At 37.2% G+C, this 14,662-nt stretch overlaps 1 protein-coding gene across 1 annotated transcript in view; it reads right to left on the minus strand.

Moving 5' to 3' along the window:
• EVC2 (EvC ciliary complex subunit 2) overlaps positions 1 to 14,662 on the minus strand; it is a 261,845-nt gene that overhangs the window by 238,565 nt on the left and 8,618 nt on the right. The window contains exon 2 of the mRNA XM_043972227.1: positions 6,155 to 6,209. Within this exon, the coding sequence (XP_043828162.1) occupies positions 6,155 to 6,209 (55 nt within the window). The remainder of the gene's footprint in view (positions 1 to 6,154; positions 6,210 to 14,662) is intronic.

The following is a 14,662-nucleotide window of genomic DNA, read 5'->3' on the forward strand; positions in this document are numbered from 1 at the left end:
GTAAGAGAATAAGCTAGCACTCTCAGTATTGGTTCTAAGCTTTTCTCTCGCCTTTTGTCATGTCCCTTGTATATTTCTGTCTACTTTGGAATACTGGTGTGTCTAGAAGGTCTTCCCTCCCCTTTAGCTGTTGGAATGCCTACCCATCCTTTAAATTCCAACTTAAATGCCACATCCTCCAAGAAAGTTTTCCCAATTCTTACATTCTTAGTACAACCATCCCTCAGAGAAAGCATGCAGTTCTTGGTTTGCATCTCGCTAATTGCCAATACCATAAAATATTAAGTTATATTGCTAAATTTTCTTTCTAGGTGGTGCAGCGGACAGTTCCAGGCCTGGAGTCAGGATGTTTCATCTTTCTGAGTAAAAATATGGCCTCAGACTAGTTGTGTGACCCTGGGCAAATCAGTTAACCCAGTTTGCCTCAGTTCCTCATCTGTATAATGAGCTGGAGAAAGAAATGACAAGCCACGCCAATATCTCTGCCAAGAAAACTCCAAATGAGATCATGAAGAGTTGGACAGGACTGCAAAATGACTGGACATTATCTCCCTTTGAGCCCTTTGGGGATAATGTTCTTATCTCAACATGACATCTTCCCTAAGAGCTCTGCACATTTAAGTAGGTACTGTTGCTTTCTGCATGCTGCAATTCAGAGTTTTTATTTGTTTGTTTTTTAGGCCCAGTCTTTTCTGCCTAGCTGGTTATTTAACACACTGTGATGACCTGAAGGAGGACAGGGACCAAGTTTCATTCCCCTCATGGAGGGGGTGGTTTGTTCCCAAAGCCTGATGATGGGTCTCTCTCCCTCCCTCAAATCTCTCCTCACTCTAATCCATTTTCCACTCATCAGAAAGACATGATCTCCTTAAAACACAGGTTCAGGGGGGCAGCTAGGTGACACAGTAGGAAAAGCACCGGCCCTGGATTCAGAAGGACCTGAGTTCAAATCCGACCTCAGACCTCAGACACTTGACACTTACTAGCTGTGTGACCCTGGGCAAGTCACTTAAGCCCAATTGCCTCAAAAAAAACAAACAAACAAAAAACACATCCCCTATTCAAAAAATGCCAATGGCTCCCTATCATCTCCAGGATCAAATAGAGAATCTGCTCTTTGGCTTTCAAAGGCCTTTATAACCTGGCTCCTTCCTATCATTCCAGTCTTGTCAAACGTCATTCCCTTCCATGTTCTCCGAAGTCCACTAACATTGGCCTAATTATTCTAACTCACAAGCTTTTCCTCCATCTCCTGTGGCTGACTTTCCCCCAAACCAAGAATATTCTCTCTACTCATCTTTACCTTTTAGCTTCCCTGGCTTCTGTCAAGTTTCAGCCAAGCAAGACGCTTTTTCCAGTCCTTCATAATATTAACACCTTCCCTCTGAGACTATTCCCATTTTTTCTGACTGTAGCTTGTTTCCTTATTCACATGTTTCCTCCTGTTTTGCAGCATAATCTCCTTGAGAGGAAGGACTGTTTTTTGCCTTTATTTTTATGCCTGACAACACTTTGCCAGACCCAATTGTTGTTGGCGGTCAGTCATTTTTCAGTCACATCCTATTCTTTGTGACCCCTTTTGGGAAGTTCTTGGCAAAGATATTGGAGTGGTTTGTCATGTCCTTCTCTGGCTCATTTTACAGATGAGGAAATCGAGGCAGAGTTAAGTGACTTGTCCAGGGCCACACAGCTAGAGAGAGTCAAAGCCCGGATTTGAAATCAGAAAATAAGTCTTCCTTACTCCAAGCTCAGAACTCTATCCATATCACCACCTAACTGCACCTTCACACATAGTGCATAATGTTGTATTCCCCACAAGGTTTTCATCTGATAGATGCCAAATAAATATCTGTTAACTTGAAATGGACAGAATATCCAAAGTATACTTTTAAATGCACACTTAACTGTTTATTTTTTTATTAAATTAGAGAGAGTATATTAAAGACACAGCTAGATAATATAACTCAATTTTCTTTGTCTTATTTTTAAAAGAAATCAAAATATAGGTGAAACTACTGGGTGCTAAGGAAATGTCAATATTTTCTTGCTTGAATGTAGAATCATAGCACCATGAAACCATGGAGTTGAAAGGAACCTTAGAAATCAACTAACCAGTCTGTCCTCTATTTTGCATATGAAGAGATGGACACTCAGAGATAGGAAGTGACTGAGCCAGGGCTTCATGGAGGTAGAAAGAAGAGAGAGGAGCAAAAGGCAGGTATCCTAATTTCCTCACCAAAGCTTTCTTCTTTGTCTGTTGTATTCATCTACAATTTTTTGTAAGGTAAGCTGTCTCTTAAGTCCCTTTCAGAAGGAGCAGTTCATGATGAAAAGGGCAGCAAAAAGTATTTTTGTGTTAAGGAAAACACTGTCAAAGAAAGTAAGATAAGACCACTGTTATGGAGGAGCATTTTTACATCTAATGCAAGTAGAAAAAGAACTTTGTTTTTAATAAAAACTGGTAAAATATGTGTATTTTAAGAAACAAAAAAATCAGATGGGATTTGGACAATGTGGGAGAAAAAAATTCTTTGTGAGGCAGATCTGAGGACCTGACTCTCTGTGTTAACAATATGAAGTGAAGTTTCACTTGTGTGGGAACAGTTTAATGTTACAGAAGCAAAGAAAGACCTTTTATTAAAAACTAGAGAAATATGACTGTGAAGAAACATAGTTTTAGAGACACCAGGGAGACTGAATGCCTTGTTTGAGACTTCAGAGCTAAGGCAAGATGGCTACATTCCCTACTTTGCATATACAGTTTTGGGTTTCTGTGTGTGTGTGTGTGTGTGTGTGTGTGTGTGTGTGTGTGTGTGTGTGTGTGTGTGTGTGTGTGTGTTTACTGAAGAGAGTAAAGCTGAGAAAATGAAAACTCATATAACCATTTAGAAACTGAGCCATGTTTTAAGAGGGACTGACAATTGGATAAGGGAAATTTGGGGAGTTGTGACCTTTAAGTGAAATGTGAGTTGTCCTTATGAGTCTTATTTAAGCCAGATGAGACGTAGTAGTAATAGCAGCAGCAGCAACACCTGAGCACTCCTGGGGCAGTTAGAAGCAGTCAGCTGGCATAAGGCTTCCACTGAGTTATTCCTAATTGCTCAGAGAGAGAAGTGGTTCCATGGCCAAAAGTTCCAGTGATAGATATTGCTCTTCAGCACAACCTAAACTTTCAAGTAAGGTCAAGCTTCTCCAAAGGGTTTGCTGCTCTCTGCTGCTTTCTGTGGCTTGGGAAAGAAAAGTGGAGAAGGGAAAGGGGAGATGGGAGGTGAGTTGCAACTGCTTTAATGTCCCGGTGAGCTGCTTTAAAGAAAAAAGTTGAGTTGTACTGCTATGAACTCTGTTCTTACTGGACAGTGCAGCATCCAGGTGAGTGAATCAGGCTAGTCTGTATAGATCAGACATCGTTTGGTGAGTTTTTCAGTGCTCTGGCTTAAAGAGAACACATTAAGATTTAATACTTTGCAAATGACTTTTTATGAATGATAGTTAATTGAAGAAGTGTATAAAGTCTACATGAGAGAGGAGGAGTTCCTCAGTTAAAGAGTGGTGGTCATGAATGCCAAGTAAAGTAGTTGGGTTTTTTTTTTTTTTGGTGTAGATATTCTTGAATGGAACAATAAATTTTTAAGCCCAAAGTCTAGAGTTGTGAGTATGCCTAAGCACATCAGTTTTCCTCCCTTATGTGCTTCTATCCTAGGTTCCTATAAATCTAGCATCTTATCTAGCTTTTTAGCCAACCTACTTGCACGGGCCATCTCATTTGAACGGACTACACTTATTTATGCCTTACCTCTTCTTCAGACACTATTTTCTCTTACTTTATTTTGTTTTGTTTTGGTGAGGCAATTGGGGTTAAGTGACTTGCCTAGGTTCACACAGCTAGTAAGTGTTAAGTGTCTGAGGCCCGGATTTGAACTCAGGTCCTCCTGACTCCAGGGCCGGTGCTCTATCCACTGGGCCATCCAGTGGCCCTCTCTTACTTTAAATTTCAACTCAAACAAGCCCTCCTGTATGAAACCTTTCCTGACCTTCCCTACTGAAAGTATACTGCCTTCCAAGTAGTCAGTACTTCTGACTACTTTTAATATATGCTGATGTATTTTCTTTATATTATATATGTATGTGTAATATAAGCATATATAATATACCCATAGGTATATTATGTACATATGCATACATACATATAAAATATACATAGATATTATGTACAGGGTAGTCCAAAAGTCATAATGTTTTAAAAATTTTTTGAAATTATTTTTCTTTTTCATCATTTACAATATTTTATTTTTCACACATAGTATAAATTCATTACCTATATGTATTTCATATGATGCTATGGTATTATAAATTAAAAAACTAAAAATAAAGGACTTATTTAATATTGAAACCTCTTCATGACTTTTTGCACACCCTATGTTATATTTGTATTTCTTTATATTAGTTATCAGATATTTCATATAACATATTATATATACATAGGTATTATATAGAAATACAAACATTAAAATATGCATAATAAGCTAATAATCATACACTTCATATCTTCCCCATTAGAAGGTAAGCTCCCAGCAAATAGGGATTGTTTCATTCTTTATATTTGGCATAGTACTTTGCACATACATGTGTTTAATGAATATTTGGATTGATTCTTTGATTAACACTTCCACAGACCTAGTTTGATAACTTGATATAGTCTTGGAACTGGACTTGCCTTTTGCAGAAATTATGTCAACATTTCTCTGAAAAGTCCTTTTTGGCACTTCTGTTTTAACACATCTTTTACCTCCAGATGCCCTTCCTGGCACGTGGCAAATTCCAGTCATACTACTCTGTGACAACCTCTTTGGGTCTCTGTTCCCTTCTACAATGATGGGTTGAAGTAAAAGATTTGGTCTGTGCCAGCTGTCTTCACATAGTATTCATTCCCTCTGCCCTCTCTGATTTATCTCCTATGTTCAAAAGTAAAAGTATGTATATGCATTCCTCCAGACAGATTCTTAAATTACTTTTACTACTGAGAAGTAAAATAGCAATTTCTTGTGTTTCATTTAACTTTTCATAGCTAAAAAAATTGTTTAAAGGTTGGCTATTAAATAAAGGAGAAAGGGGGGGAAGAAATGACAAAACAAGTAGCTGAGAAAGTATATACTATATAGAGAAATGTCTGTTTTATTGTTTCAAATGCATCACATCTTTTCAGTGACATCTTCTAAGCATAATCAAGGCTTTTACAGAATTGAAAACACTTCTGTCCTCATAGGTGAATACAGAGAAAATAAAACAGAATTTGAATACCACGAGGAAATTGGTTGAAGCTCAGGACTGCCATGTGGAAGACAGATTACATTTATTTTCCTCAGCACCAGAGGGCAGAACAAGGAGCACTGAGTTGACATTGGAGAGTGGATTTTGGTTTAATATGAGAGCTTTCTATCAACTAGGGTTATCCAAAAGTTTAATGAGCTGCGTAAAAGGGAATGGTGAAAGCTAGAAAACCATTTGTCAGGATATTGCAGGGGAGATTGCTGCGTCAGGTGTAGGTTGGACAATACTGACTTTGAGGCGAAAGAAATCAGTGTCTATGGGCATGAGAATGGGAATGGGAATGGAGAATAGATGAATTCATCACATGTCAGTATAATCTCAATAACTCTTTCATGGTCCATTCCATTAGATTCACAAGTGAGCACCCTGTATTTCCTCAGTCATTTGAGTACTTAGACTTAATTCATTTGAGGAAACCCATTGAATATTAGGAGAGACATCTTTCTTACACAGAATCCTTTGAGATGTTAAGCTGAAATTCCAAGATAATATTGTAATATGTCTCATTTTCCTTACTGAAATGCCTTTTCTGGATAATCCTTTCTGATAAAATCTCACTCATTCCTGTAGATGCTACTCAATGCTATTACCCCATGAAGTTTTCCCTGATGTTCCCACTGAGAAATAATCCTTCTACAGCAAACTAAGAATGAATCCCAGGCTTTTGACTCCAAATCTAGTGTTCCTTCAACTATCCCAATAAATGAATAAAGACTAGTAATAAATGTATCAGAGGTGGGGAGATCACAAGAAGAAAAGATGCTTAGCAAGGCCATTCCCTTTTAAGGATTAAAAGAACCAAAGATACAATCAATAAAAAAGTTACCTGTTATGTTGTAATGGTAGGTCTCTACATGAAGCAACTTCTTATAGGGGAATTCCTAAAGTTTTCAAAAGATATGAAATAATTAATAAAACATATATTATACCAACAAGAAGTAATTGTAAGATGCATTCTTAGCTAAACCATATTTCATTTTCTTTTTATGTCATTGTTGTTCAGTTGATTCAGCTGTGTCCAACTCTTTGCAACACTATTGGGGGTTTTCTTGGCAATGATACTAGAGTGGTTTGCCATTTACTTCTCTAGCTCATTTTACAGATGAGGAAACTGAGGCCAGAAGGGTTAAGTGACTTGCTCTGGTTTGCCCAGCTAGTAAGTAACTTAGACTAGATTTGAACTCATGAAGATGAGTTTTCGTAACTCCAGGTCCAGCACTTTACCAATTGTACCACCTAGCTACCCATATTTCATTTAACTTTACTATAATGCAAAATTTACATTATTTATACATACTTTAATTATATATGTGTACATATACATATATATATACCATACTATCTCTCTTCCCTTAAGTATATAAAATATGTTATATTTTATAGTATACTTTATAAATATATTACTAGTATATATACTGTATAAATATATTATAGTATACTATGTGTATACTATATACATATAGAGATGATTATTTAAATCTTAATATTTTCACCAATCATTTTAGCACAAGATTAACATAGGTTATATGGGAAGCAAGCATCAGTTATAATATCTGGAGATATATAGGTTGGGAAGAAAGAAGACTTAGGAAGGGCATTGTCTTTGAATGATCAAAAGGGCTTTCATGGCAAAGATGAATTCTGATTGTTCTATTTGGTCTCAGAGGGCACAACTAAGAACAATGATTGGTAATTACAAAGAGTCAGATTTCAGATTATTGTAAGGGGGGAAGGGAAGGGCATTTTCCTAATAATTAAAGTGGTTTAAAAATGGAACAGGCTGGTTCAATCTTCATCATTTTGGATGTTCCAGTAAAACCAGTTATGAATGAGAGAGAGGAATAGCATGCTTCAAGTAAGAGGAGGTCCCTTCCTTGATAAAGAACACAAATTATAGGAATCAAGCAAAGGCTTTTTCATGCTTATTTTACAAAGACCTACATGTCTTGGGATGTCTCGGTACTGCTTGCTAGATAACCAGGCTCTTTACTCTAGAAGATAATAAAATAAAGCCTATGACAAAGTGGTTGGACAGAGTGAACGGAGGCTGAGACAAGGCTTCAGTAGTCACTAAATATAATTCATGTCAGTCAGCCATCTCTTTTATAACACTCCTAGTGTGTGGTCATTCAGAAGAATAACTCCAGTGCCAGGGTCTTTACCACCTCCCCAGCACATTCAACTTTTGGATGGTTCTAATGATTTGAAGAACATCTAGGTGCTGCACTGAATAGAGCAGGGCTGCTTAAACTTTTTCTGATTTTGTGACCCCTTTTCACCCAAGAAACTTTTACATAATCATGGGTATATATATATATATATATATATATATATATATATATGTATAAAATAGGTATACATAACCTTTTACTCTTATCAAATTTTTCTCAACCCAATATTCAGTTACCCCATATAGGGTCTCAACCCACACCTTAGAAAGCTTGGGGATAGAATGCTGATCCTGAAGACGAGGAGCCTCATCTTCTTGGGTTCCAAACTAGCCTCAGACACTTACTAATTACGTGACCCTGGGCAAGCCACTTCACCTTCTTAGCCTCAGTGTCCTCATCTGTAAAATGAGCTGAGAAAGAAATGGCAAACCACTCTAGTATATTTGTCAAGAAACCCCCAAAAGGGGTAACAGAGAGTTGGACACAACTGAAAATGACTGAAGAACAACAATGATTTAAAATGTTTTCCCCTCACTGAACCAAAAGTCCATTTCTAAAATTTCTACTCATTGCTCCACACTAATTCTATTCTCTGATGTTAAGGACAATAAATCCTTCTTCCACACAGAATCTCTTCAAATACGTGAAGACAACTATAATGTGATTCCCCCTGACACATCTTCAGAATGAACATCCCCAACCCTTTCACTCAATTGTCATGAGCTTCAGACCCATACGTTCTTCATCTCCATACCCTGTAGGAATGACTTTGAAGGCCTTCACTATTCTGCGAACCCTCCTCTTGACACCCCCATTTCTTCCATGCCTTTCCTCAAATATAGTGTCTAGAACAGAACACACTACCCCATATACAGTCTGACCAGAGCAGAATACAGAAGAATAATCACCCTTATTCTAAACCCCATGCTCCTGTTAAAATAAAACCTCTGTCCCACTCCTGATGTTAGTAATTTGTTTATATGTGATATGTGTACACATACTCATGAATGTACTTTGTATTTACCCTCTGTACTCTCTTTAAGCATTTATATATGAATGAATTTTATGTAAATATTTGGTAAGTGCTATGTGCCAAGCGCTGTGCTAAGTGTTGGGGATATAAATCTGAAACCAAGATGGCTCCTGTTTTTAAGATACTTCTGCATACAGGAGGGTTCAGCTGCAAGGCTATTGGAAAGGACTGGGGTGTCCTTAGGGCACATCAGCTTAGTGTATGGCAAGGTGTATACATTTTTAAGGCATAGCTTCAGGGCAAATGGTAAGGCCAATAAATATGAAGAGTATGCTGGGCAGAGCAGATGGAATTAATATGATGATTTAAGGCTTACAGAGTGTTTTCTGGAACACAATCCCTTGAAATAGATTCAGCAAGTAATAATCCCATTTTACAGATAAGGAAACTGAGGCTTAAGGAGAATGACCTGATTGGTTATACAACTAACATATCTCTAAGCCAGTACTCTAATCTGGCTCTTCTGATGGAATCAGTATGCTACATACTAAGCCATGAGGAAGGCAGAGAGAATACAAGCAGTTCCAGAATGTTAGTAGGTACAACTATAGCTAACATTGATAGCGCATTTTAAGGTTTTAAAAATGTTTTATAAATATCCTGTCCTCAAAACAATCCTCAGAGGTAGGTGCTATTATCCCCCTTTTACAGATGAGGAAATTGAGGCAGACATTTTGATTTGATGAGGGTCACAAAGCCATAAAATGTCTGAGTCCAAATTTGAATTCAGGTTTTCTTGACAAAGTCTAGTGTTCTATGGACTATGACACCTAGCTCTCACACTCCTCATTTAAACCTTTCTATTATCTCAAAGCCCAATTGCCACTCTCTTCATAAGGCCCCGCCTTGATTTATCCCGTACTAGGAGTAGTGTCCCCCACCTCAGCAACAATTTAGCTCTCTTAAACTCTGAGAACTTGTTTACTTCTCTCCTAGGCATGGTCTAGAAAACTCACAATGTAACAAAGGCATCATAATAGTATCTTGTCTTCTTATTTTATTTACATTAACCAAGCTTGGATTTAAAAAAAAATAGAGTCATTTCACTTGGAATCAATGACTACAAGTATCAGGCATGTTTCAAGTATATTTTTGTTTGTTTTTAAAGGCATCATATTGGAAATGAACAAAATAGTCTTTTTTTCAGCAAATCTCCAAGATACCAATGATATTGTGTTACATTCTACACTACAAAGTTGATACTCAAAGTTCTTATCTCCTAATTTTAGATCACTTAGTCTCAAATGAAATAGCCAGGAGTCATGTTGGCTAGGGCAAGATAGCCCTATGAAAGAGTAAGTAAAACTTTCCTGGGAAGAGAGAAGAGGGAGGGAAGCTTTCCCCATAGTAAATCAAGCAGCTACAGGATGAGAGAGTCATGTAGACATGTAGGGAGTGGGTCCCTAAGGGCACAGCTTCAATGGGAATGCTTTCTCAAAGGTGATTGCACAGGTTGCTGGGGAAGAGGTGGGGTACGTCAAAGAAAGCTTACTTAAGTTACTATAAATCTTTAGCCACTCAAGGTAGTGCTACAATCAGAAGAATTACATGGACCCTCATGAAAAAGAGAGTAGAGCAGAAAGTTTTCTTCAGTCTTTTTTGGTTTTTTTCCTATTTTTTATGCTAAGTACAATTTATTCTATATTTCATATCTTATTATCTCAAAGGTTTTTAAAGGAACTTAGTGTCCTTTGGGAAGGCGAATTGAGCTACATGCTGGCATTCCCAGGATTTCCCTGGCTAGGTGCAAAGTCATGAGCAAGAAAGATTTTTTTAAGAGAGACCCTACCCAAAATTATGCTGGGTCCTTATATACTAGAAGGGATCCTCTGATACCAAGACAGCATGTTGAGGTTTAACTTCCTAGCTCCAATATTATACTAACAAAATGTAATTCTTCAAGAACAGAAAACAAGTAATTATGTATTGCTTAAATAACTAGACTTTTAATGCTTGCTACAAACAGCACAATTGGGGGGAAGAGGTTTTAACAAGAACATTAATAATATAACATTGCTGCTAATGGTGATTGATAATAATATAATATTGCTGATTAATATCCTAATATTTTACGATTCTGTAGTACCTTAAGATTAGACAGCTCAACCTCTTCACCTAACAAGCTACTGAATTAGGTAGTAAAAGAATTATTCCCATTTTAGAGAGGAGGAAACCAAATCTCACAGAATTTAAGTAACTTGCTTGTGCCAACCCAGTTTCTAAATGACGGAGTTGAGCCTTGTACTTAGATACAAAACATGGCCCAAAACACATCTTCCTGTTACACCAAACTGCCTGAGACCCTGGCTCAGATCATAAACAGATTGATCTCAAATATATCTGAGATGTTTACAGAATATTAATAACAAAAAGAAGAAATGATTCATGCTTTAAGGCCTTGGTTACAAAGCACCATCTCACATTGCTATGAGTTGGGTATGACTTATGTGACTCTTCTGTCTATACTGTATTTGTTCTCCCAAAAACAACAAAGATGGAAATGCTGCAAGTTGCTCATAATGGGTGGGAGGGTGGCATCATCTACACACGGCTTCATGATCTATCTCTTCCATTCCTGTTAGCTTCCTTTAGGAAAGGATATTCACACACATAGATACACAATATTTTCACAAGGATGGAAGAATCATAGACTTGACAATCTCTTCACGAAAAAAACCTATTTATTAACTTTAAAATATTAGAGACAACTTTCAAAGACACAGGTGATGAATGATTTATAACTTTGATCTGGCTAGTGTTGTTTCCTTCAAGTGGCATCAGTACCACCACCACCACTACTGCCATCATAATAGCATACATATACTGTTTTTCGGTTTTCTAAGCATTTGTATCTCTTCGACAGATTTGTAGAGAGGAGAATAAAGGCCAAACTAGGAGTTTCAGTTCAAGTGTTGTTCAGGCTATCTGGCCTTGGTCAAATCTCTCTAGCTGACTCAGTTTCCTCATTTGTAAAGTAGGACAATTTAAGTAGATGTAATCTAAGCTCCCTTCCAGCTCTGGCATACTGTGTTCCCAGGTCCCCACCCACCTATCTCTTAAAGTCAACAAACATTTGTAAAGCATTCAACATAATCTTAAATGGATACATAAATTGGGGAAAACAAATAAAGCGGGTTTGAGGTTGGTTGATCAGGGAAGTACTCTTTGTCCTCTTGACAAGGACTCAGTGGACATGTTTGTTAATGTTATCGAGAGACATGTTCCCCTTAAAAGTTCCAGAGTAAAACTCATCTAAGATCAGACTGTTTGGTGAACTTGTAAAACAGGTATAAGATGGTTCTAAACCTTTTTTCCTGGAACTTATGAAGGACAAGGCCCTTTGGTATCTTGTTAAGAAGACAAAGACAATCTGCTAAAGCGAGACAATATAGCATAGAGGAAAGAGTGATGGCAACTGAATTCAGAAAGACCTGGGTTTGAATACCATGTAAGAGACTGGATGTATGATAATAGGTGTCATTAATCTCTTAGAACTTCAGTTTCCTCATTTATAAAATGGTAATAATAACGCATGCAGTAAATATATCTTTCAGGTCATTGTGGGGAAAACATTTTGCAAACTTTAAACTACAGTGCCTGGCACATAGTAGGTTCTTAATAAATATTTATTGACTACCATGTAAATGCAAGTTATTATTCATATTCTCTGCATGTCTTTTCTCTAGCCAGCCCCTAAAAACCATGATTATTCAGCACATTATTATTCAATTGTATTTAAGCAGTAACCTCCTTTCTCCTAGGATATCAACTGCAAAATCTTCAATTCAATGGATCTGGTGCAGCTCAGTCATTGCCATGGAAACTAGCTGATGTCTAGTATGAGATTTTAAATTCACTATGGGGGTAAAGAAACAGGAGCTGGGGTGAGGAAAAGAAGAAGCTTTCATATTATACAAAAGGGAGACAAAAAGTAGAATTCTGAATGATGCATATACACTGATTATAACTACATACTGTGTGTAATTAAAAGGACTAGAAAATGTACAGTTTATTATTTTTTGTTGGAAGTAGTCTTCATATTCATATATTTAGGAAATAGGGAGAAAGAGAGGCACAGAGACAGACAGAGATGCACAGAGACAGAGGCACAGAGACAGACAGAGAGGCACAGACAGAGACACAGAAAGAGGGAGGGAGGGAAGGAGGGAGAGAGAGGAAGAGAGGAAAGGAGGGAGAGAGAGGAAGAGAGGAAGATGGCCTCTGAGATTGCTTTTAGCTCTAGTCCTATGACTTAATGAGTCTCTGAAGGACAGTACTTCCTATATTCATAAACAAATGAAAAGAGCCCCTCTCGTTGTTGCAGTATTCAAAGGCTAAACTCATATATTGTTTTAGTAAGTTACGCCTGTGAAATCTGTTTGGAGACAAATCAACAGTAAAAAGGGAAAATACCTCAAAGTTCTATTGATCAATTTTGTTTTATGTTCTAAGATTTTTTTTCTCAGCCATTCTGTGTTCTAGGTTACCTTACCAAGCAGATATTCTGTTTTGTGTTCAAAGCTCCCTTCATCTTGGTCTTTCTAAGGCTAAGATGGTGTGATCATTTAAAATGCTTTTCTCCGAGAAAATTATAGACCCATTTCCCTAATGAATATTGATGCAAAAATCTTAAATAAGATATTAGCAAGGAGATTACAGCAAGTGATCATCAGGATAACACACTGTGACCAGGTGAGATTTATACCAGGAATGCAGGGCTGGTTCAACACTAAGAAAACTATCAACATAATCAACCACATCAATAAGAAAACTAACCAAAATCATATGATTATCTCAATAGATTCAGAAAAAGCTTTTGACAAAATACAGCACTCATTCCTAATTAAAAAAAAAAAAAACTAGAGAGTTGGGGCGGCTAGGTGGCATAGTGGATAAATCACCAGCCCTGGATTCAGGAGGACCTGAGTTCAATCCAGACTCAGACACTTGACACTTACTAGCTGTGTGACCCTGAGCAAGTCACTTAACCCAAATTGTCTTACCAAAACCAAACAAACAAACAAAAACACTAGAGAGTATAGGAATACATGGAGTTTTCCTTAAAATAATACCAGTATCTACCTAAAACCTTTTAGCAAACATTATGTTATGGGGATAAATTAGAGGCATTCCAAATGAGATCAGGGGTGAGACAGGGATGTCTATTATCACCTCTATTATTTAATATTTTACTAGAAAAGTTAGCTTTAGCAATAAGAAAAGAAAAAGGAATTAAAGGAATTAGAATAGGCAGGGAGGATACAAAACTATCACTCTTTGATGATGATATGATGGTATACTTTTAGAATCCTAGAGAATCAACTAAAAAACTACTTGAAACAACAACTTTAGCAAAGTTGCAAGATATAAAATATATCCACGTGAATCACCAGCATTTCTATACATGACAACAGCAAGAGATAGAAAGAGAAATTCCATTAAAAGTAATGGTAGACAGGATAAAATACTTGGTAGTCTGCTTGCCAAGACAAACCCAGGAACTCTATGAACACAATTATATAACACTTTTCACACAAATAAAAGCAGATCTAAATAATTGGCAAAAGATCAATTGCTCATGGATAGGCCAAGCTAATATAATAAAAATGACAATTCTACGTAAATTAATTTACTTATTCAGTGCCATACCAATCAGACTACCTAAAAATTATTTTATAGAGGGGCAGCTAGTTGGCGCAGTTGATAAAGCACCGGCCCTGGATTCAGGAGGACCTGAGTTCAAATCCAGCCTCAGACACTTGACACTTACTAGCTATGTGATCCTGGGCAAGTCACTTAACCCTCACTGCCCTGCAAAAAAAAAAAAAAAGGCAAAAAACCAAAAAAAAAATTATTTTATAGAGCTAGCAAAAATAATAACAAAATCCATCTGGAAGAATAAAAGGTCCAGAATATCAAGGGAACTAATGAAAAAAAAAATTCACAGGAAGGTGGGCCAGCTGTACCAAATCTGAAGCTTTACTATAAAGCGGCAGTCATCAAAACTATTTGGTATGGGGTAGCTAGGTGACACAATGGATAGAGCACTCGCCCTGGATTCAAGAGGACCTGAGTTAAAATCTGGTCTCAGACACTTAACACTTACAAGCTGTGTGACCCTGGGAAAATC

This window comes from Dromiciops gliroides, chromosome 6 (assembly GCF_019393635.1).
Source record: "Dromiciops gliroides isolate mDroGli1 chromosome 6, mDroGli1.pri, whole genome shotgun sequence".
Lineage (NCBI taxonomy): Eukaryota > Metazoa > Chordata > Mammalia > Microbiotheria > Microbiotheriidae > Dromiciops > Dromiciops gliroides.